Below are 22,734 nucleotides of genomic sequence, written 5' to 3' on the forward strand. Positions count from 1 at the left end.
AGGAATTTGTTGAAGATATTTTAATGCACATTGTTATCATAAACAAAATTAATGGAATACCAGCATTCAAATGGTTGTTTGACTCCTCCCATTTGAATAATTAGAGAGTAATTTCATTTGCTTTTACTAAGAGACTTGTAGTACAAGGGTGTGTGTGGACACATAAGAAAGTTATTGATTTTTCAGGGGAAATTACTGCTTCAAAATCAGTTGAACAATATGGCTAAAATGTTACTGCATTGTAACAACACTTTTAAAATGGATGTATATGGATGTAAAGACATTTTTGCTCAGTTGTTGCCTGAAAAAAGAATTTAAAAATACTAGCCACTTTTAAAAGAAAACTCTTTGTTAATAGTTTATGTATTTTAAGAGTATTTTCATATGTAATTTTTGTTGTTAGAAAGTATTATTTTAAAATATATTTCTAGAAGTATGACAGCTGTGATATAAATTATTGCAAGGATTCACCAGTCATTATATGAATGGAATATTGAATAATTAAGAGAAGCAAATAGGCATTTCTCATTTTTGGAAAGAGAAAACAAGTTCTCTTTTACAAAGGCAGAATATGTCAAACTATAAAGTTCTAGTTTAATTTTTGTAATATTTGGTGAAATTCTACAAAACAACAACAATGAGAATATGAAAGGGCTGCACCCAGAGTATAAAACCAGTAGAAGTTTGGTTTCTTGGAATTGGAACCCCCTTTCTTTTAAAGGACTGAAATGGTTTTGTTGTATTGATCCAAGCGCTTGGTAAGATGTTGTGGTTGTAGCAGACAGCAGCCGTGGGAGTCCATCTACTGCTTATTTCCGGAGCCCGTTGTGGATGCACTTAGAGGGAATTGGCTGAGGTTAAGGTTTGATGGATGGGATGCTGCAGGATCTCCTCATCACCAGCCTGACTTCAATGTCGGGGAGGGTTTTCTTTTTTGTGTGCAAACACCCTTCCTCTGTGGCTGCCAGGTGGAGATCAAAACGCAAGGAAACGGACTTTTTCCTTAAGCGAGGGTTGTCCTTAAAGAAAGAACCTTCCCATTCCTTAATAACTTCATCCACTTTTTCTGTCCTGAAACAATAAAGGAAATGTATTTATGATTTTTTTAGGCTATATTAGTTACCTATCTTCAGAACTGCTTTTGAAACAGAGAGAGAAATGGCATCATAAAGAGTCAAGTTATTTTATATGGTACTGAGATAGCAGTGGTGTCTTTTTTTTCCAGGTTCATTCTCCAGAGAAGCTAAATAAAGGGTGAGGGTTCATTATGTTCTTGTTTTTCTACTTTTAGGTAGACATGGCTACAAAACCACTGCTCCAAATACTTTAGGCAGTTTGTTTCCAAGGAGAAAGTTTGGAATCTAAGCACAAAAATTTTGCAAGAAACCTCAGTACTGTAGTGGGCAGGACAGAATTCCTGCATCTGAAAACCTTCAGAATAGGGAGGAGAAAATCTAGTTTAGACTCAAACCTCAGAATGTGGAGCTATGTTACCTTAAAGAGAAAAAAGGGCAGAATTAAAATAGGCTGATCCAGGGATATTGAGATACCCAAATCCTGTTGATTCATTTCTCTGTGTGTGATCAGAATTCAGATCTAAAAGTCAGCTCTGGGGCCTCACCCAGCAGAGTAGCTCTGTGCAGATCTTACTGTGTGATGAACAAAGCTCCTGCACAAAAATAAACGTCACCTATGGGGTGGGGCTGGTGGACCTTATGATGACATTCATTTTTCAGCAGCTGATTCTGGTTCAGTGCTAGGAATGGCCCACTACAGTGTGTTTAAAGGTAACATTAAATTAGTCTACAAAAAAGCTTAAAGAGCAGGAGGGAAAAAAATTTGGGGCAATCTAATACTACTAAAGTAATTTCAGGTGAATAATGCATCCTTACAGACTTTCACATGCCTGCTTGGGAGCCAGGCTCTCCCTCCCCTGTTTGGGGAAATGTAGGAGTTTCCAAGGAGCAAGTTGGAGCAGCTGAGCCTGAATTTATGTGCATAAATATGCCCCAGAGGGACTTCCCAAATGTGGTCTGGGCTCTTTGCTTTCAGCCTTAGCGAGATGAATTATTCATAGTTTCATTCTTAACAGAAATAGAAATTACAAATCAGAATCCCCAGCATGGTATTGTTTGCTTATGAAGCCAATGCTAATAAAAAGAACTTTTAAATGTAGTGTATTGTTAAACGCTGCCATTCAGTGCACCTTCAGGAGCTCTCACTGTGCTTCTGAGGCTCCTGGGCTATGTGGGCACGATATAGCAGATACCAAATAACGGAAAATTCAAAGCTGCTGAAATGTAACCTCAACCCTTTCCTTCCAACTGTTATTTTGTGAAATTCCTGTTGATCTTACTGTACAGTGCCATGAGCTTCAGCACTTTCCTTCATGATATTTCCATCTAGGATTGCTTGTTTTGTCATCAGTTCCACCTTCTTTGGTTTGTGCTTCTTTACACCCTCTGTAAAAGAATATGAAGGTATACAATGAGGTATACATGCAGAAGGGCAGGGGCGGTACACAGGACCTAGAGGTATTTCCCATGCATTGAAAAAGGTCCTTTTTTAATATTCAGGAGTTTGTCAGTAGTTGTGAATAGTTAGGGCCAAAATCCCTTAAGGAGAAGGTGCCTGAAACTCACCTGAAGGCAGCATAAAGGTGATCTTGCTAGTGCTGGGTTTTTTGTCATCCTTCTGGGCAGGTATTGAGCAACGGAACCTACCAAAAAAAAAAAAAGATAAAAAAGATCACAGGCATCTAGTAGTATTGGATTACTTAAATTCCTAACTTGTCATATGAACAGCTGTGAAAAATTTAAAAGTGTGATAATCACGAGAAGTTCTGTTTGATCATGGTAACTATTGTTGGGATTTCTCATTCTGAGCCTAGAACTGGCAGAAGTTTCTGACAATATCTGTGCAGTTTCCTGCAGGGGTCTGTCCTGGTCTGACACATGAACTCCCTGCCCAGCACTTCAGTTGTGTGGATGGGCACCATGTGCTGTGGCACCTGAGGGGACACGGGATCCCAGTGCCCCACAGTGCCTCGAGTGAGGCTGCAGTGACTGAGCTGCTCTCTGCCATGTGTATGAGACACTGAGCACCAGAAACTCCCCACTCAGTGAAGCTGCCTTATAATGAAATCTTTTCTAAGATTTATACTGTAATTTTTTAATGTTAATTAATATATTTACAATTCTGATTATTTGAGACCTTCAGAAATGGAAGACAAATGTGAGATCTTTTTCTCTAAGCAGCGAGTACCTGCTCTCTTCTTGCTCCAACAGACTGCGATATGTCGCTATCTCCTCCTCCAGTTTCATCCTCGTGTTCAGGAGAATTTCATGCTCTCGAAGCTGTTTCTCAATTCCTCTTCTCACTTCCAACAACTCTTTCTCCAAGCATTCAATCTCACCTTCCAAATTTTGTAGCTGCATGTGGTACTGCTGCTCTGTGGCCCTCAGTGAACGTTCCAAACCCTTTTCCTGTGAAATTTAAGTCATATTTTAAGATTTGGAAAGTTTGGGTGCAAAGATGTTACAGACATACATGGCTTCATTAACAAACTGTATTTTTACATCAGTTCTTGTAATATTATTCTTTAAGACAGGAGTAAAAGTATTTCAAGGTAATACTTTGGCTGAGAAATTTTCTAGTAAAATCTGTGGTAATTTAAAATCAGATGAAAGCATAGCCCACGACTTGCACAGCAATCCACTGCCTTGAATTTACAGATCTCTGATTTTATAGTTAAACAATGTCCAGCTCAGTGCTCTATGAAGTGTCTGTGTGCTCTTGGAGCTTTTCTGTGCTGCTGAATTGAGCAAAACGCTGACATTTTATCACAAATGAATTGATAAATCTGGTCGACACATTAAAAAAGGTCATAAACATGCTGTGAATTGGTAAGGCAGAATGACCAGGAGCTTGGTGAAGGAGTATCATCCAAATATGTGCTTGGGAGGTGTGAAAACAGGACACCACATATGTCTGGAGTGGCAGATCCTGCTCCAGAACATGTGCTGGGCCAGTGTGTGTGAGTGAGGGCTCTGTGAGGAGCTGGAGCCCCCCAAATGAGAGATTTCTGCAGTGTGGTGGCTGTGACTGTCACAGAAATTGACTGTGGGATAGTTTACATCAAGGACAAGACTTTTTTCCATGAGATTTCAAGTTTCATTTCTGACTCTTACCACAGCGTGGAGAGACTCAATTTCCACCTGCATGTGGTGCCACTGCCGTCGGGCTTCGCACAGTTCTGCTCTGGCTGCCTTTAGTGCTTCTGCATCTTTGTCCATTCTTTTACTTGTACCTTCTTCTAACTACAGGGGACATACAAAATACAACAATATTAAAAATATTTGAATAACGATAATAAATTGGCACATAAAATAGTCTGGTTGGAATTTTTGTTGCAGTTGTATAAATGTGTGAAAGCTCACAGTGAGGAGTTAGTATTTTCTGTACTGTGTAGAGGGAAAGCCCTTATCCCACTGTGTTTGATGAGAAGTGGTCGGCCACATCTCTATCCCTGGCACCTTTGTCCTAGAGGAATTCTCATACAAATTACCCAGTTATGTTGAGACCTTACTCACCTCTGGAGTAAAGGGGCTTAGAAGAAGTGCAGATGGTTCAAGCTTCAAATTTTGAATAAGGTGCTTTGATTTTAATGCATTTTTGATTTCAGGGTTTATTCCTTTTATCCTTTTAAAGGTAGTTTTTTAAAACAACTCCTGATCACGTGTGGGGTCATTTTAGATTTAGACTTATCTTTGATTTTGATAGTATGTTCCTGCATGTAACTTCCAGAATGATTATTTGGCTTACAGAAGTGTTTTTCATTTTTGATTCTGAGTTTCCCTGCAAGTGGTGAAGATGCCATAAGCCCTTGAAACAGCACTTGCTCTTTTGCATATTTTACTGCTTTATGCAGGTTCTTATGATGACATTGACTCTTAAGAAAAGAATCTCTTTAATTCAAGTCTTATGAACTAAGGAAGTTAAGGGTTTTGTTCTCCTGTACATACTGATCTATTGCAACTTTACCAGATGATCATTTTGGTGAAAAATATAGATTTGTCTCATCCACAAGTGACCCCCCAATGTTCTTTGCTTCCCCTTTCTTGCCTGGGTACTGCAGAATTTATGTGACGGGATCAAACCAATGTGCATTGGCTGCTTTGTGCCAACACAAAGATAAACTTGGCTTCCCTGTTGGGTGTGCAGCTGCCGTGTGTCTGGCACTGCTGGTGGATCAGCCAGGCTGCAGCAGCATCTGGCCTGTCCTTAAAACAAACCTCTGGGATTCCTGCAATACCTAACTACAAGGTGACAGAATACCTGATTCCCCCCTGATTTTTTTTACATTTGGTGGCTTAAAATTGTTTTGCCATTTGATTTCAGCTGGGTTTAGAGCTGTTTGTGTGTAATTCCCTAACAGCAGCATTGTGTGTTGGTAACATTTAATCAAGCTGTATGAGAGAACGACTGATATTTGCTGAAGAACAAAACATAGTTTTTACTGTGAGCAATAGAAAATAGTTACTGCAAAGGTACAGTGTACTTTACTTGAGGGCTAAAATTGGCAAAGGTTGCTGTATATAAAAGGATTCTCTTCAGGATTCTTTTTGCTTCTGAGATAACTACATGGAGCTAGAGGTTACCCTGTTACAGCCTATGTCATCATCCCTTAAATCCCAGCAATAGCCCGGCTGCAGGGACAGAAAAGCATCCTGATGAATTACACAGCATTCGTTCAGCGTGAATCCATACCCATGACAAAATCTATTTCCGATTATTCTAGTTCACATCTTACTGCGGTAAAATCCACGTCCCTTCCCCGAAAATCTGCTGCATTGAAAGGAATTACTGTACCTCATAGAGGCTGCGGGAGGAACTGTACGGCCAGGGAATGGCTCCGTACTCTGCAAGGTGTGTGGCTGTGAGGAGGCATTACCTGCGTCCTTGCTGAGCTGACGGTCTTTATCTGATTTCGGGTGATGAGCGATTCATACTTTGCCCTGATCTCTCGGCGGAGCCGAGCCGGCTCCATCCTCCTCCTCCTCCTCCTCCCATCCTCCCCGGCTCCCGGCTCCGCTGCTGGCGGCGCGGGGCTGCGGCCGCGGGGCCGTTAAAGCGGCAGCGGCCCATTTCGGGGAGCGCGGGGGGCTCAGCGCCTGTCAGCCCGTCCTGGCAGCAGGTTAATGCAGCAAAGGATAGCACTAAAATAACCATCCCTAAATTATGCGCAGAAATGAATATATCAATGTTTTAATGGTTTGGTTACGCTGTAACCGTGGGGTTTTATAACCTCAGAAATATGAGGGTAAGAGAGAGAAAGCAAAGGATAAAGTTGCAGCTGCCCAGCATGAAGTGCTCTGGCAAGAGGACATGAAAAGACAGAGCTTTCCAGCAGCATAGCTGGGTTGCTGGCAGTGTTGCTGGCAGGTGCCTCCACCATTGTTTGGGATGTGACAGAATTTCCATCCCTGAAGGTATTTGAGACTCAGTGAGATGAAGCCTCGGGTGTTTGACCTGACCCAGTGCCGAGGACTGTCCCATTTCAGAAACAAGCTGGGCTCCTGGGCATCCTCTTTTATGGGCAGAAACACAACAAGGAGTAAGAGGAACCAGCACCGCTGGTGGTGAATAGTGCTGGTACAACTTGTGGTAAGGGCTTTGGCTCCTCTTCTGCAGAGGGCAAATTCTGGTGAATGTACACTTCAGATACATCACTGCTGTCAGGAAAAGGGTCTGGGTTGTCTCTGATGGTGTTTCAGAACCTGTGCCAGGTGTTGGTGTGCTCAATACACACAGTACAATGGATGTGGAGTTCTTCCCCCTTTCCTGACAACTCCCAGGCAGGTCCAGCACAGGGTGTCTGGTGTGCTGTACTTCTTCATTTCCGGCTCACTGGAGCACTGTGTGATCCCAATGATCTTGTCTGCTAAGAGTGGCTCTTACCTATTTCCTTTTACCACTTGTTTATTTTTTTTTCAGTAGGGCACAGTACCAGATATGCAGTAAAAAAATTCTAATTTCAATAGAAATAGAAAATTTAGCGAAGAGAGAAATGCATTTTTGGCTCTAAATGAGAATATATGATAAAGCAGGCAGTAAACTTTCACAAGACACACGTCTTTTTAGAAGTCAAAGTATTGTACCACTTAAAAGTCTCCTGCTGTAAAAAGGCTTCCCTATTCTTGGCTGTGTCTGTTGGCACTTGTGAAAGGATCCTGTGTTTGGATTTTCTTTTCCTTAGCTGACTGTCTTCCAGTTGTTGTCCACTCTCTTTTCTACAAGTGTCTTAATTATCCTTGTTCTGTGTAGTTCTAAACCCAAAATATTGTCAGTGTTTGTCATTGATGGGATGAGAACAGTTACATAAGAAAACAGGAATCCATCAGACAAACACAAGGAATTGCAATTGGGATGGTATAAACTAATGCTTTCTTTTTCTATCTTTTTTGTCAGGTGTAAAGGGAACACCTGGCTATGAGATTCCTGAAGGTTAAAGGTAGGTAGGTAGGTGTAAGCAGTTGCATCTTTCCTAGGACTTATGGAACTTTGAATTCTAGCTGCTTTCAATGTTCATATTTTATTGCTGGCTCACCACACAGTTGGAGGGGGTCGTGGAGAATAAAGGGAAACTAATACATTAAAGCTTGTGGAGTCCATTTTATTAGGGATGAAAACTGGAAAATGAGATTAGAACAGCAAAATTATTTTATCTATTGGTTACTAAAGATTATAAAAAGGCAAATCTGATTAAATGTGTGCTTCATATTTCTGGTTATTGAACAGAGATTTGACAATATTTTTAAAGAACACCATGGAAATCATACAGGTAAGGCTGATAGAGTGAAGCAGGAAATGTATTTTATGTCTGCAAGGAATGAAAGTGCCAACTTTGTCTTATCTAAAAGATTCTGAGTACAAAGCCAAATGTTTTATCACTTCATACAAAAGAATAAAGTTATTTATCCATTTTGGCTTGGAGCAAATGGATTCTTTGCCACATCAGATTGTGCCTCATATCTTCTCTTCAACTTCCTTAACGTGGGATGCAACAACTTTTCCATCTACCACTTCTTCGACAATTGTCTTGATCTTTCTAGTTTTGGTTGGATCTAAACATCATGAACAAAATAAAGAATATTTATCAATGTGTTAAAAATGATAAACTAAAGCAGCACATGACCAGATACCCCCTTTTCCTTTCCAGTTGGCTTCTGATTTTAATGAACTCTCTGATGTAGTTAAACAGGATAACATGTATTATTTGATTTGTAAGAATTACTTTAGAAACAAAATTTTATTCAATCAAAGTTCTACCTACCTTGAGAAGAGTCCAGTGATTGTGTTTGAGATTTGGACCCTGTCAGGGATGAACTTTCAAGTGTAACTGCCTGTCCAGCACCCCTAAAAGGGAATCAGAGACATGCACTATTGCAGGATGTGTGATAGGATCAGGATAAATTCCCTTTTCATAGTGATATTGATAGGTTATTTAAATAGTGAGCAGAATGGCTCACACTCCTCAGTCACAGTGATATTTCAGATCACTGTTTGTGCCTTACTGTCACTTGGAGAATGTTCCACTTATTTCACCTCTTTTTTTCCTGGAAAGGATTTTGCTACAGAAAATAAACCCAAGGAGATATTTTGTGTCAACCAGTTCCTTACACAAACTCTCCATCCAGCAGGCGCCGGTAGGTTTCAATCTCCATTTCCAGACGACTCTTGATGTCTAGGAGCTGTTGGTACTCCGCGTTCTGGCGCTCCATGTCAGCCCTGACCTGGAAAAGCTGGGACTCCAGGTTCCCAATCTGCATTTGGATTTGTGACAGCTGAGCGCAGTAACCACCTTCTGTTTCTGCTAAAGTGTCTTCCAGGGATTTTTTCTGTGTAAGGATATTAAATAATCTCTGGTTAAGGAAAAAAAATCTCTTAACAAAACCAACTAAAGTAGTTTTAAGGGAGTGGGCACAGCTGCATTACTCAGAAGGTTTTATTTTCTTTTTGAAAACATCGGTTTGAAAACTGTCCCTTGTCACTTCCCCAAATGTGATGTAAAAACTCATCTGCTTTGTGACATGCTCTTTGCAATCCAGTTAGATATATTACTGCTATTTAGGAACTAAAAGAATATAGGATTTAATCAGAAAGAAATGCAAATCCTCAATTCTATGGAATAGGATTAGGTCTAAAAAGACTTTTGAAGTTGCTGAATTGGCTCTGAGCAGTCAGCAGCTTCCCAGAACATACCATGGCAAGCTGAGACTGCAGCTCTATTTCCAAGCTCTGGAGAGTCCTTTTTAAATCTGTGATCTCGCTCTTTCCTGACTGGAGCTGCTCAGTATGGGTGGAAATTTCCCTTTTCAGCTCTCCGCTCTGAAATGACAAGGAAGAATGGGGTGTAATTTTACTGTTCCAAGCATTGAACTCATTTTCTCATGCATTTTGCTGAGTTTGCTCTCTCTGGCTGTTACTTTTTCATTGAACCACGCCTCGGCCTCTTTACGGTTTTGCTCGGCAATGACTTCATATTGTCCCCTCATATCATTCAGAAGCTTGGTCAGGTCAGTCCCTGGAGCAGCGTCCATTTCCACACTGACTTGGCCAAATTCACTGCTTTGGATGCCCTGAAGCTCCTGGAGAGATTGAACATAAAGAGGAAAGTTCTCTTAGACAAAATAGTTATACCGAAATATATGTAAAGAAAAAGATGTGATATAAATTCTGTTTCAACAAGGATCTGTAGATTGTTTGTCATACTCTTTCAGCAAACTCAAAAAATTAACAGCAAACAGAACCTCTAATGAAACCCAGGAACTCCCACTGGCTTAAATAAGGGAGTAATTTGATGTTTCACAATTTCCTGTATCTTATTATGAATTCACAAAGGAAAAAAGTTACCTCTTCATGATTCTTCTTGAGATAAGCCAGTTCTTCATTCAGGCTTTCAATCTGCATCTCCAGATCTGCCCTGGTCATGGTCAGCTCATCCAGGACTCTGCGCAGACCATTGATGTCAGCCTCCACACTCTGCCGAAGAGCCACTTCATTCTCATATCTATGCATGAAGGGATTAAATATTATTTTTTACATGGCCTGTGAGATCAAATGCAAACTATTAATGTGTTCTATTTTAGCTTTAATTTGAAAACTTAATACACATAATTATTATAATACTGTTTAATAATTATGCTACAAGTATTCTACAAGGGAAGAGATTTTTAATACAAAAGAATTTTTTCTTTAAGGGATTTTTATAACGTTAAGATATCCTTACTTCAGTCTGAAGTCATCAGCAGCCAGTCTGGCATTATCGACCTGCAGAATGATCCTTGCGTTGTCGATGGTTGCATTGATGATCTAGAGTACAAACAGTGTTCAGAGAATAATGTTACAGCCCAAAGGCTTCATGGCTTTGTAATGGCTTTAAACTTTGTGTTCTACAAGGGTTTGTAGAACTGCATTCCATCACTGCCTTCTCCTTTATTCAGATCAGACAAATCACTGTGTGACACAGCTACAGAACTGCTTTAATGTACAGGAAAAATTCACCACATGTCACCAGTGCAAAGTGACAGAGGTCACTGCAAATGTCAGTATCAAAGGATAAATGTGCTCTTGGTTTCCAAAAGAAATTATGCATTTCATTACTACTATTGAGTTACAACTATAAAGATACATTAAATACATTTCTTTGCTACCTTGTTTCGAAGATCTTCAATGAGGGGGTAGAATTTACTGTAGTCATTCCCAGATCCAGGGGTGCCAGTGCCAGGGCCATTTTTCTCGTACCATTCACGGATTTTGCGCTCCAGCTCGGTGTTGGCATCCTCCAGAGATCTCACTTTGTCCAGATACGCAGCCAGACGGTCATTGAGGTTTTGCATAGTCTCTTTTTTTGAGCCAGAAAGAAGACCACCATCCCCAGCACCAGCAGGGCCAAACCCACCTCCAAAACCAGTCCCTAAGCCACCACCAAAGCCACTTCCAAAAGCAGCACCTGAACTGCTGCCAAAACCACTTCCCAAACCTCCCCCAAACCCACTGCCTAAGCTGCTTCCATAGCTACCACCCAAACCACCTCCAAAGCTTCCACCAAAGCCACTGCTTAAGCTGCTCCCAAGTCCTGCACCTGAGCTGCCCCCAAAGCCCCCACCAAAGCCAGAGCTTGAACCCAACAGAGAAGCTGCACCAAACCCTCCACCAGACCCTCCACCAAAGCCAAGGCCACTGCCACCAAAGCCTCCTCCACCACTGGAGCTGGACATCCTCAGAGATCCCCCTCCAAATCCGCTCCGAGAGGAGAATTGCCGGGACCCGCCGCTTGTGCGCACGGAAAGGGCCATGGTGCTCGAGGTGCCTGGATCTGCCCCGTGGAGGATGCAACAGAGAGCAGGGCAGAGCAGGAGCAGGGTCAGCTTTATAGAGACAGCAGTGGGTGTTTCAGGAGGAGTCCCCACCTCCTGGGGAGAGCTTTCACTCTCACTCTCCCTTCCTGTTTGGAGGGGATGTCAGTTTAGTATGTTCTGACCGACCGAAATGATATGTGCCAACCAAAATTGCCAATGGGAGTGGAAATCTGGTGCCCTCCAGGTATTTGTATGAGGGGAAATGGGTGGAGTGGAGCTGAGACATCACGATTGTGTTCTGCCATGTGCAACGGAGCATAAAAAGTTCTTTTCACATTTAAATCCCTCCTAAATAATTGTTTTGTCATTGCAGATGCAGTGCTTCCTGCATCTTGGGCTGTTCTTACAGGAGATTGCTAAGTCAGCACAGTGATCCCTTTGATCCCTGCTTCTCAGCCTGTGTGGCAGGAATGTCTTTCTTTTCATAATCCTCTTCAGCCAGGAGCCTGTGCTGGATTAGTGCTCCTGGATGCTTAAGAAGTAAGAAAAGTGACCATCCAAGTAAGAAAAGTGATCATCCAAGGGCACATGGATGTTCAGTGAGCTGCAAGGTGATCATTAATATGAAAATAGAAATATACCAAATAGGATTTGGAATTGGATTTATGCCCTAACCCTTTCATCACTGAAATATCTCAGAGTGATATGCTTATAGTCTATAGCATATAATCTATAGCATATGAGAGTTTGTACTTGGGAGCTGAGAACTGACCATTCTGTCTGCTAAATAGTTTGCTGTTATCTCAGAATAAGAAATCTGATTTCTGTATTTGGTGCTTTCTGTAATACAAATCTGAAGATCAAATGTAGCGCTTCTGGGTGCAGGTTTGGGCATGGGAATCCTCCCAAGCCAGTATATTTTTCTTTTGAAGTCATTTTGATAAATGGAAAATCGGTTTTCCTTTGTCCTGGCTTAATTGTATCATTGGATTTGTCAACTGAAATGTGTTAATTTTTGATTTATCCGCACTCAGGAGCATGGGGTGCTTTTGGGGCAGAAAAGGGCGGAAGATCAAAGGTTTAAGTAAAGCATTTGTGTGGAAATGAGCTGATAGCCTGGTCTCAGTGACTCGGGGCAGTGAAAGCAGAGGATTAGTTCTTTGGCAGCTGTTTATGTACAGTACAGCTCTGGACAGGTGAGGTTTCATAGGGAAGAACTTTGTGTGTTTATGTTCTCAAGAGGAAAACGTAAACTCCTGGGACTGAGAATCCAGGTGTGGCACAGGGGCCTCCCTATGGGACATGGAGCATTATTGGCACAGAAGGGTTTGAGAGAGAGGGAGATAATTTCAAATATATTTTTATCCATAAAATATCTTGGCTTGCCACAGTCTCTGGTGACATAATCATTCACAGAATGTGAAAAATATCAAATAGGCTTCTTCAATTTATTTTTTCATGTTAATATATTATGAAAAACAAATTGACACTTCTTATGTATTTGAAAATCAGGTTTTAATGAAGTGAAGCTGCTTTGTGTTTGAATGGGAGTTCACATTCAGAAAAGGCGTACTGAACTGATGCCTTAATGCATTCTAAAAACCTAATACTTCCATTTTTGTCTGTGTTGGAAGCAGTTATACATTCATACCAGGCTGATTTGATTTTTTTCTATCAAGGTACTTAGTCACTATATAAGTAAACCTAAAGTCTTCTATGTTATGACTTAGAGATTTTTATTAATGCTCCCCCACAAAAACAACAACAACAACAACAACAACAGATTTGAGACTTTGGCATTTTTTAGTCCTTCTGGGGTTTAGAGTGCATTAGATCTCAGATTCTTTATAAACCTTTTCATTTTGGCATCAGCTCCAGGGAACTCAGAGGCATCTTTTCTGCTGGTGCCATTTACATCTTCTCTTCAACCTCTCTGACCTCAGAGGAGACAATCTTGCCATCAACCACCTCCTCAACTATTGTCTTGATCTTCTTAAACTTACTTGATTCTGTTAAGAAAATTGAAAAGAGAAGTAATTTAATGTAATGTACACTGACAGAGTAATATTGCGCCGCATGAGGAAATATCAAAAAGCATCTTCAATCCACAGATCCTTGAGGTAAACTTTTGCAGTGTGTAGGGTGTGACTTCTCTTTTGGATATTGAGTATGTTGCCCATAGGCTGTAGTGCATACTGGAATCAATAAATCTCTAGCACTTGTGATAGTTTTGCTTCAGTTTAGCACAGACTTGTAGACCTAAAACCTTGGAATACACTTACACCAAAATGGAAATTTTTGCTATGAAACTGGATATGTTACTTGGAAGTCTCAGTCTCCCTGTGCAGCTAGCAGGGAGAAGCAGATGCTTCTGCAGTTCTCCACAGGGGAATTCAGTAACTCTTTGTGGTTCTCTTGGGTCTCTGAGGACTCACAGAATCACAGAATGGGCACGGTGAGTGTGATTTTATACTGGGCACCTGAATTGTATAGGTAAACCCAGGTTTGTATAGTCCTCATAGGGTAACCAAACAGTTGATTGCTTTCTTGATGTGAGATTCCACTTGCTGATTATTTGCTCTGAAGCTGTTGTTTTATATCAGGCTACTTCATTCCATAACATTTCAAACAGGCCACCATCAAAACAGAAAGAAGTTGGTGGGACATACCTTTTTCAGTCACCTCTGCTACTGGCATTTCTTCTAAATACCTGTTCAAATTGTAAATTAGAAAATGTAAATATATGGCAACTTGTGTATTGAACATCCTTGTGTATTTCCTGTGTGTTTGGTCAGGACAGCTAATCCCCTTCCATCAAGACATTGAATCAGAAGATAACTCAGTAAAACGAGTTCTCTCAGTTGAAGTGAAACTTGCTAAGCATAAGCTGTAGGTACACTTAATCTGCAGACTGATCTCTGCAATGCCAGGCCTTCAGATCATGCAGGTACACCCAACCTAGTTCCTGAGCCAGAACAGCTGAACAGGTAGAATCTGGGGGGGATTTCCACTTTCTGCTTAAGCCACAAAGACAAGCTGATCAAAAACTGCATTACAGGTGTTCCTGGCATGTGAACACCTACCCAACTCCCCAGCTCACTGAGTGACAGTCTGTAGGCTGGGAGAGCCACCTCAAAATTCTACAGCAGCTTCAGTAACCCAGCCTGAACAGAAGCCTGCTCTGATTCTGTGGCTGAGAACGGGACTTCCCCATCCTAAAGCAGTTGGAGAGAGGCAGATTTGACACAAAACCCAAACCAACACACAAAGCCATGTGTGTGCTCACCCAGTTTCCTCTCCCTCCAGCAGCCTGCGGTACGTGGCGATCTCCATCTCCAAGCGAGTCTTGACATCCAGCAGGATGCTGTACTCACTGTTCTGAGCCTCCATGTCAGCTCGTAGCTGCCTCAGCTGAGCCTCCAGACTGGAAATTGCTCCCTGTATCTGGTCAAGCTGGTGACTATACCGTGCTTCTGTTTCAGCCAGAGTGCCTTCCAGGGTCTGTTTCTAGAGCGCATGGGAAGAACAGTGACATATTATTCAGAGGATACATTTTTCTGTTAAAATAACCTTTTGATTGTAAAGCCCCTCATTCTTCTCTTTATCTTTTTATCCTCTATTTATTTATTACACCTGTGTGTAACTCTGCTATCCACAGTCCTTATTTTGCTTTTTGTTATTTACCATGGTCAGCAGGGACTGTAATTCCAGCTCGAGGTTCTGGAAGATCTGTCTCCGTTCCGTGATCTCTTTCCTTTGGACCTCCAGCCGCTCAACACTGAGGGCAACTTCCTGGTTCAGTTCTGCTGTCTGGAATGGAGAATGGAGGGACTGTGAACTGCAGCCAGGCATGACTGACATTCTTGCTGGTGTTTAAAGCAGTTGACTTTACCTGCTTTTCAAAATGTTCTTTGGCTTCTTGGCGGTTCTTTTCTGCCATTTCTTCATATTGCTTTCTCATGTTTTCCATGATAGCCGCGAGATCAACGCCGGGAGCAGCATCCACCGCCACGTCCACAGAGCAGCTCGCCTCTTTGCGCAGCCTGGCACAGTCCTGCAGCAATGGGGACTGTGTTAGCACCAGCTGCTGGGAGCTGTCACTCCTGGGCATGGGACACAAACTCAACATCTACACACATTTGACTAATCCTCAATAGTACCTTGGGGCAAGACAACTTAATCACCTTGGAAATACTGTTTAGTGCACCTCATCTTAGAACAGTTCACCTACTTGGTAGCAATAAATGTTATATCATAGATAAATGTATCATAAAAATTATTTCCTCAGAACCGGATCTGTGGAAGAGGGCAGAAGTCAAGGCTCCCATTTGTGTACTTTTTGGAGTAGCAATTCCTGAACCATAAATTTTTCTTAGAGAAAACCTTTACTCCTTCATTCCTGGAATGGAGGAGTGTTCAGCCTTTGATCCTTGACAGCTTGAATGTCCCTTGGGGTCACACATGGTTATGCTGCTTCCAGGAAGGGTAGAAATGCTTCCTAGTGAGGTTGTTTGCCACTCAAAACCCCTCTCCCTGACAGTGGTCAGCTGTTCTCACCTCCTCATGGTTCTTCCTAAGGAAAACGAGTTCCTCAGTTATATTCTCAATCTGAGACTCCAGGTCAGCTTTGGTCAGGGTCAGGTCGTCACGGACACGGAGCAGTCCGGTGATGTCGCTCTCCACACTCTGCCTGAGCAGGTGCTCATTCTCAAACCTGGACAATACAGTGCCTTTTGTCATCATTGGAATGCAACAGTTTGGAGTAAATGTTAGAATCAGTAACTACCACAGTCATTGTGAAATTTTCATTAAAGTTGGAAAATGTTCACTTCTTGGCACTGATTCCAGTAAGTGGAAGCTCTCCTAAATTAGAGGAGCATGAAAGAGAATTGATATAAAATCATGGAACTTACTTCAGCCTAAAGTCATCAGCAGCCAGCTTGGCATTGTCAATCTGCAGGACAAGTCTGGAATTTTCCATCTGGGCAGCAGAAATCTAAAGAGAATGGTGGATAAGCAATGAAACTTTGCACAGAAATGCACACTTGATCCTTTCCTGGGAATGAATACTGTAAGTGGGCTTCATCCTCCTTCACTTCAGCTGTCTGTTGGTCAGCTGGCTTTAAGCTAAGTTCTATCTGAAGTGCATGAAAGGAATTAGGGATGTCCAAAAGACAAATTGTCTTGCCATAAAATAATGTATCGAATACTTGGGATGAGCTATTCTCTGAAGGGATCTGCTTTTAAATGTTGGGAAATAGAACTGATAAAAAATAAAAGGGAGAAGACTGAAGGAAGTTCTGGAAACATGATTTGACAAACCTGTTGGTTGGTTGTTGCGAATATTTCATTGTTTCTAGTGGTAATTTACTATCTTAAGTAGTGGTCTTTAATTTTTTTCTGAATGCTTGCGCTTCTTTTCTAATAAACCACTTTGAAATACTGTTGCTAAACTATCTTTAAATATGTAGATTACCATTAGTACTTTCTCTAATTAAAGCCACCTAAGGCAAATACAGAACTAGCTAATTTTGAGTCACAGATTTTTCAGCTATGAGATTACTCACAACTGCAGGCATATATTTGGTATTACAAATGATTGAAAATCTGTCACTAGTAGCTGATCAAAAATGAAGTTTTTCTTCCCAGCTAGGCCAATTACAATTTGGAAAAGTTCATTTTCTACAACAGATTATTCTCTATCTCACTGATAATTGCAATTCCTATATTTTTGGAGGGCTCTATGATCTCTTACCTTATTTCGGAGTTCATCAATTGTTTTGAAGTAGGAGCTGTAGTCCTGCCCTACACTTACGGTGTTCTTTTCATACCATTCCCTGATCTGCTTCTCAATCAGGGAGTTTGACTTCTCCAGTGAGCGCACCCTTTCCAGGTACGCAGCCAAGCGATCGTTCAGGTTCTGCATCGTTGATTTTTCATTGCCAGCGAGCAGCACATCGCTCCCAGTGATGCTGAGCTGGAGGCTCCCTCCGAGGCCTGGGCCAGAGCTGGTGCTGGTTGATATGCGGGTGCCATAGCCCCCAGCCCCTCCATAGACACTGGGTGCTTGGATCTTCTGGATGGACATTTTCCTGGAGGCCAGACTACTGACACTGGGCGCAGAGGGCTGGACACGGCTGCTCGTACTCCACTGGGTGCTGCGGGTGGAGAATGCCATTTCTGCTCTTTGTCTTCTGGGCTGAAGCAGGTAAATCAGCACAGAGAGAGATGCCAGTGAGGAGCTGAGTGTGCACTGTGCACCTTTATACCTTTATACAGGTCCAAGAGGAAGCATAGTGGCTGGAAACCCCACCTATATTGACGCAGAGTGTCGCTGGTATCAGCACAAAGAGCACACAGGATATTGCCCTCCCCTCCCCATAATTTGAAGGGGTTCTCATCTGTTTGTCTGTGTTTGAGGAACACTCCCTGGATAGTTTGCTTGCTTTGTTATTTTGTATAACAGATAAACAAAAAATGATCTGTTGAATCATTTATAACCCTGTACCTGCAGCCAACTCTCTCTGTAGCCCTTTAGAACTCATGAGTAGGTTCCTAGCCCCCTGTGCAGCTCATGAATTTAAAATGAGAGTTGCCTTTATGTGACAAGAGACTTAAAATATTTATATTTCTGTTGAGTAAGCAATAACTTGGGTCTCAGGACAGTCTAGAACAGTGTATAAATTATTAGAAAGGAGGCAGCTGTACTACCATCTGAATTCATTTCATAGTAATCACAAACCAACATCTGTACTGCCAGTGAAGAGGCTGTTGCTATCAGCTTGGAGTGAATATGCATTCATCTGGTATTAGAAAATCCTTGCAAGTGGAATTTGATCTTTAAGTACATCTGAGATTGAGTGGAAAGGGTATTTCTTTGTCTTTAAGTAAGGCAGAAGGAGTGAGAATATTGGAAACCTCCACAGCCCTCTGTTTCACATGTGAGATGCTGAGGTCCTTAGAGTGGCGGGAAATGTTGAGTTCCAGCTTCCAGCAGAACGAGCCTCCAGCCCTCCAGTGTGGCTGAAGTTGAAGCAAAACAAGTTTCCCTCCTGCCTCATCAGAGTCCACCAGCTAACAAGTGCCATACTGGGGAGGTCTGTCCCCAGCCCAGGGGCTGTAGTCATTAACAGGAAACCAGCTGCCTTTCCATGGCATGAAGAGACTCAGCCATCCTACTGCTAATCCTGTAGAGGAGGCTCCTGGACTGACTGTGCTGTACACTTGATACAGAAAGTGCAGGGAAAATTTGTAAAGCAAGAGAAGAACCTGATTGCTGAGGGGTTGTTAGTGCTGCAGGAGAGTGGGTGGCAGGTGTGTGTTGGGACAGTATGGAGGTGCAGTTCCTGGGGCATTGCACTGACGCTGCTTCTGTGTGTTACTGATGTTGTCAGGCAGAACAATGAGCACACATGGCTTGTGTTAGTGAGAGCAGCTGCTCTACGTACTGATCTTCCAGCTTGGGGCAAGGAAATTGGTGAGACAGGGAGCTTTGGAGGCATTGAACTGTGTATTGGAAGCACCTTCAGCTTTCTGAGAGCACCCAGCCCAGAACAGCTGGGTACGAGGGAATACCCAATGTATTAGGAAATCAGTACTGCCAAGTCTGCCAAGTTACTCTGCTAGGGATTGGTCTAACAGGTCTTGGCTCAAGGCAGAGAGTTAAACTCTTGTACTTGGCTATTCTGGAAACACAGCTTCCAAACCAAAGCAATCAGTGTGCAGGGCAAGATTTTTCTTTCTAAGAGGATACTGTGGAGTGTCTTTGGACCTTGAACTTCCTTGGGTGTAACTTGTAATAAAAAAGCCTTTATGAGATGTGAAACCAAAGTACACTGGCCATGACATTTGGTCTGTCACTACAGAGACTCAGGATGAGTTTCGTCCATTGAAATTATTCAGACTGAGTAAGAATTGCTCATTTTAGTAGAGCAGAGTCTACACCTTTAGACTTTAAGAGGAGATCCTGCTGGTCTTACTTGCCTTGGCTCTGTATCTCACTGCCTAGATCTCTGCAGGGTTGTGTGGCAGTCTGTTTAAGAGCAAACATTCTGCTTTGCCTTCTCAGTATTAAAATTAGTTTTCATGTTACCTTGGTGATATTTTTTCTAAACATCATTTGGAGGTTCTATTTTTTTTATTTAGTGAGCAAATGAAAAAAGAAGTCAGTGATCTGAATTAAGGTGAGCATCAGGCTTAGGTCAGACATTTGCCTTGTGTTATGGCTCTGCTGTTTTTGTTCAAGCTGAAACTCCAGCAATTATTTTCCTCTAGACTATTCAGCTGAAGCATCCAAGATGTATGCAAGAGGAAGCAAGCAGCAATGGCATCATGCAAACCCAATGTGAAAAGATATAAGGCTGAATTTTCTTAGTGCTCTTTTTATTCTCATACCTCATTTGTTTACTGACAATTTCTGTGGTCTTACCATTTTATATATGCTTCTGTCCTCCCCAAAAAGCTAGAATACTTGCTAGGATCGAGATGGATTCGCATCAGAGGTGGGGTTTGCTCCTGGTTTTGGTTCAGTACACTTTTTTCCATGTAACATATCTTGACTGGTTGTATCAATCAGTGGAAACTGCCAGAGAGAGCCCTGAAGCTGCAGCCATGGCAGTGAGGGGAGGGTGAGGCCCCAGCCAGGCTGGAGAGCCGGGGTCTCCTCAAGGCACCAGTTGGGAGTGGCCTCATTGTCCTCCACCCCTGGACTATGCCCAGGAATTATCTGCAACAACATGGGCTGCTTCATTTTTACTCTTTTTTTTTTTTCCTTGTAAGAGTAAGTTACCTAAATAGATGTTGGGCAGCCTAAAAATCCATTGTCCAGTACTGCAGTTTTGGTCAGCATTGAAGTAGCACTGTAACAGTTTGCTGGTGCTTAGCTCAGCAGAGCGGTTTCAGCTCCAGACTCAATTGTGGGAGCTGTAGAGGACAGTCTGTGGGTTCACAGCTAGCACTTCCCTTCAGTGACATTCTTGGTCAGAGTGGATTGCCTATAGACACAATAAAACATTTATAGCAACACTAATGATTTGTTTGATTTCATGAAGAAATGTCACCTGTGTGACAGAAGTTTAATGTGCTTTAGAGGGCCATGGAGATAAGTTCTGCAGGGCTCTGATAATGTGGATGCCATTCCATCTGACTCACCTGTGCTAACCAGCCACGGGCAGCCAGTCTGGAGAGTTCAAGGAAAAAAGACACACCCAGCTGTGGGTCTGAGTTTTTGCTGCCTTTAGGTAGAACAGATGCTTTTCTTTTAGCTGACATAGAGACTGAAATAAAGCAAAGTCTTCTAGTTCAATCTGTAGAGATGATCCATTCTAGGAGTGAAATCCAACACCCATTTGTTGGTCCCTGTTGATCCCTGAGTTTGGGTTTGGTATCATAAGAGTTTGATTCTGAAAGGTGTACACTACAGTCCTGAAAGGACATTGCTGTGCAAAATGCATTCAAAAGAGATGCTTGAATGTTTTCAGTGTTTTCAGTATTTCAGCCTTATTTCAGTATTCAATATTTCTGGGTCTGGGATATTCCCCTCCTTTTCTTAATTACCTTTGCATCTCCTGTTAATGCCAATGCCTGTGAAGCCTGCTCTCTCCAAAGAGCAAAGCAAGATATTTTGTGCTTTGCTGAATGGGATCAGAGGATCAGAGGATCAGAAAGTTCTGGATGATGTCACCAACTCAGCTGGATTCACCTAAGCCCTGAACATTTGCAGCTCGAGATCTTACACTGTCTGCCTCACGTATTTTTTTCCCCTTATTTCCCTCTCCTTTTTATCTTTTGTCCAATGAAAATATCTCAATCATCAAACCGCTGCATCTTATTTCTTTTTGCTTGGAGCTTTGACCAGAGGGGTAAGTTAAAACATTACATATTTATGGTACTTAGAGAGGTGTTCCAGCTCCTGGAGGGGTGCGTGAGGCAGTGTGTGGGTTCCATCCCTCCCCAGCCACAGGTGGAAAATGAAAGTCAGGAGCTGCCTTTCCTGTCTCAGCTGCTCTCCTCGAACAGAATCAGATCTCAGTGCCAACAAAAACAGCTCCAGGCCACACAAACGAACCTTCTCTTTTTTCTTCCCCAAAAGTGCCATTAAGATCAGTTCCAACACAGGACTGCTGGCAGATCTCTCTCCCTTGGAAAAACCCTGTGCAACTGAAGTGTTAAGGGAATGAGAAAACCAGTGAACTGGAGAGAATTTCAGCCTACTGACTCTCTCAGTTCCATAATGCTGGAGTAGTTCAGTACCCGTGAAAAATGTTGCATATTTCTGTGATTCAGGAGGCAAATACGATTTTCATGGCCCTGTGCAAATATAGGTGCACACTGATTGTACACTGCAAAGTATACATACAAACACACTGTATTGCATATCTGTGTAGACGTTTTTGCTAACTTTAAAAAAATTCTTATGGTTCTGGGGATCTCACTTGTGTCACACCTGGAGCCCCCAGTTCAGAAAAACCCCTCAAATTTTCCCCAGTGTGAAATTGCACTCATAATGCCAGGAGGTGCCTGGGCAGAGGCACAGCTGCAGCTTCTTGTTTGGGGACTGCTCTGGAATATCCTTTCAGTGCATCCCAGCGATCCCACAGCATCCCCACTCCCAGGGTTTGTAAAACCAGGAGCAGGCTATGGGCTGCTTGGAACCCAAAATACCCTCCCAGCATCAAGATCTGTGTCAGGAAAGCAGATACCAAAAAAGCAAAATAAAGGAAACAGGCCGAAAATCTATCTCCATACTCTCCTGGAGGAAGCCTGGCACTGTTAGTAACGTTCATTGCACAAATACTGCAGCAGAAATTTCCAGGTAGTTGTTCCCCAGCCGCAGGAGCCCCGGAGGAGCGGCAGGAGCAGGGACAGGCACCGGGCTCCGTGCGGATCTACCTGGTTGTCACTAGAGGCCACCACCGGCCTTCGGAACGGAGCTGCCTGCAGCCCTCCCCGTGCTGAGCGCCGCGGGAGAATCCGTGCGGAACTTCAACGAGAGAATAAAACTTACGGATTACATAAGAAAATTTCTCATATTATCCACTTTCCTGGCCCTATATCCACAGGATATTTAGTTGCATCGCTCTTGGGGCCGAACGTTTACAGGAATATTTTTCTTCAGAGCCACCAGCCATAATTACAGAGTTCAGTCCTGTGTATGGAGTGGGTTTAGAAGCAATGGCAAGAAGAATGGACTATCTTTCTAAATTCTGACATGTGAGTCTTTGAGGACAGGGTGTGTTCATTATTCTTTTGAAATACACCCTTTTATATGACTGATGCTTGAGTATCTCAATTTTTAAGCAGTGATAGGCTGTAGACGTTAAAGAAAGGCTTCTTTGGTTGTGTTTTTAAGGTTTTTGTTCTCTACAGTAAC

At 42.3% G+C, this 22,734-nt stretch overlaps 2 protein-coding genes across 2 annotated transcripts; both read right to left on the bottom strand.

Annotated features, from left to right (window-relative positions):
• Positions 1-857: 857 nt before the first annotated feature.
• KRT222 (keratin 222) lies at positions 858-6,049 on the bottom strand (the record flags this gene model as incomplete). The annotated part of the gene is made up of 6 exons (XM_084222332.1): positions 858-1,071; positions 2,357-2,462; positions 2,643-2,719; positions 3,265-3,485; positions 4,191-4,319; positions 5,954-6,049. 6 exons carry the CDS (start codon positions 6,047-6,049, stop codon positions 858-860), a joined length of 843 nt encoding a protein of 280 aa, XP_084078458.1.
• A 1,979-nt stretch (positions 6,050-8,028) lies between these two features.
• Positions 8,029-17,541, bottom strand: LOC311163236 (uncharacterized protein; the record flags this gene model as incomplete). The annotated part of the gene is made up of 16 exons (XM_084222006.1): positions 8,029-8,126; positions 8,336-8,418; positions 8,683-8,900; positions 9,265-9,390; positions 9,489-9,650; positions 9,916-10,072; positions 10,292-10,374; positions 10,716-11,432; positions 13,302-13,372; positions 14,033-14,073; positions 14,650-14,870; positions 15,048-15,173; positions 15,256-15,417; positions 15,921-16,077; positions 16,277-16,359; positions 17,119-17,541. The coding sequence occupies 16 exons, from the start codon at positions 17,539-17,541 to the stop codon at positions 8,029-8,031; spliced, it is 2,928 nt and encodes a 975-aa protein (XP_084078132.1).
• Between the last annotated feature and the right edge of the window lie 5,193 nt (positions 17,542-22,734).

This window comes from Fringilla coelebs (genome assembly GCF_963513975.1).
Source record: "Fringilla coelebs genome assembly, chromosome: 27".
Taxonomy (NCBI): Eukaryota; Metazoa; Chordata; class Aves; order Passeriformes; family Fringillidae; genus Fringilla; species Fringilla coelebs.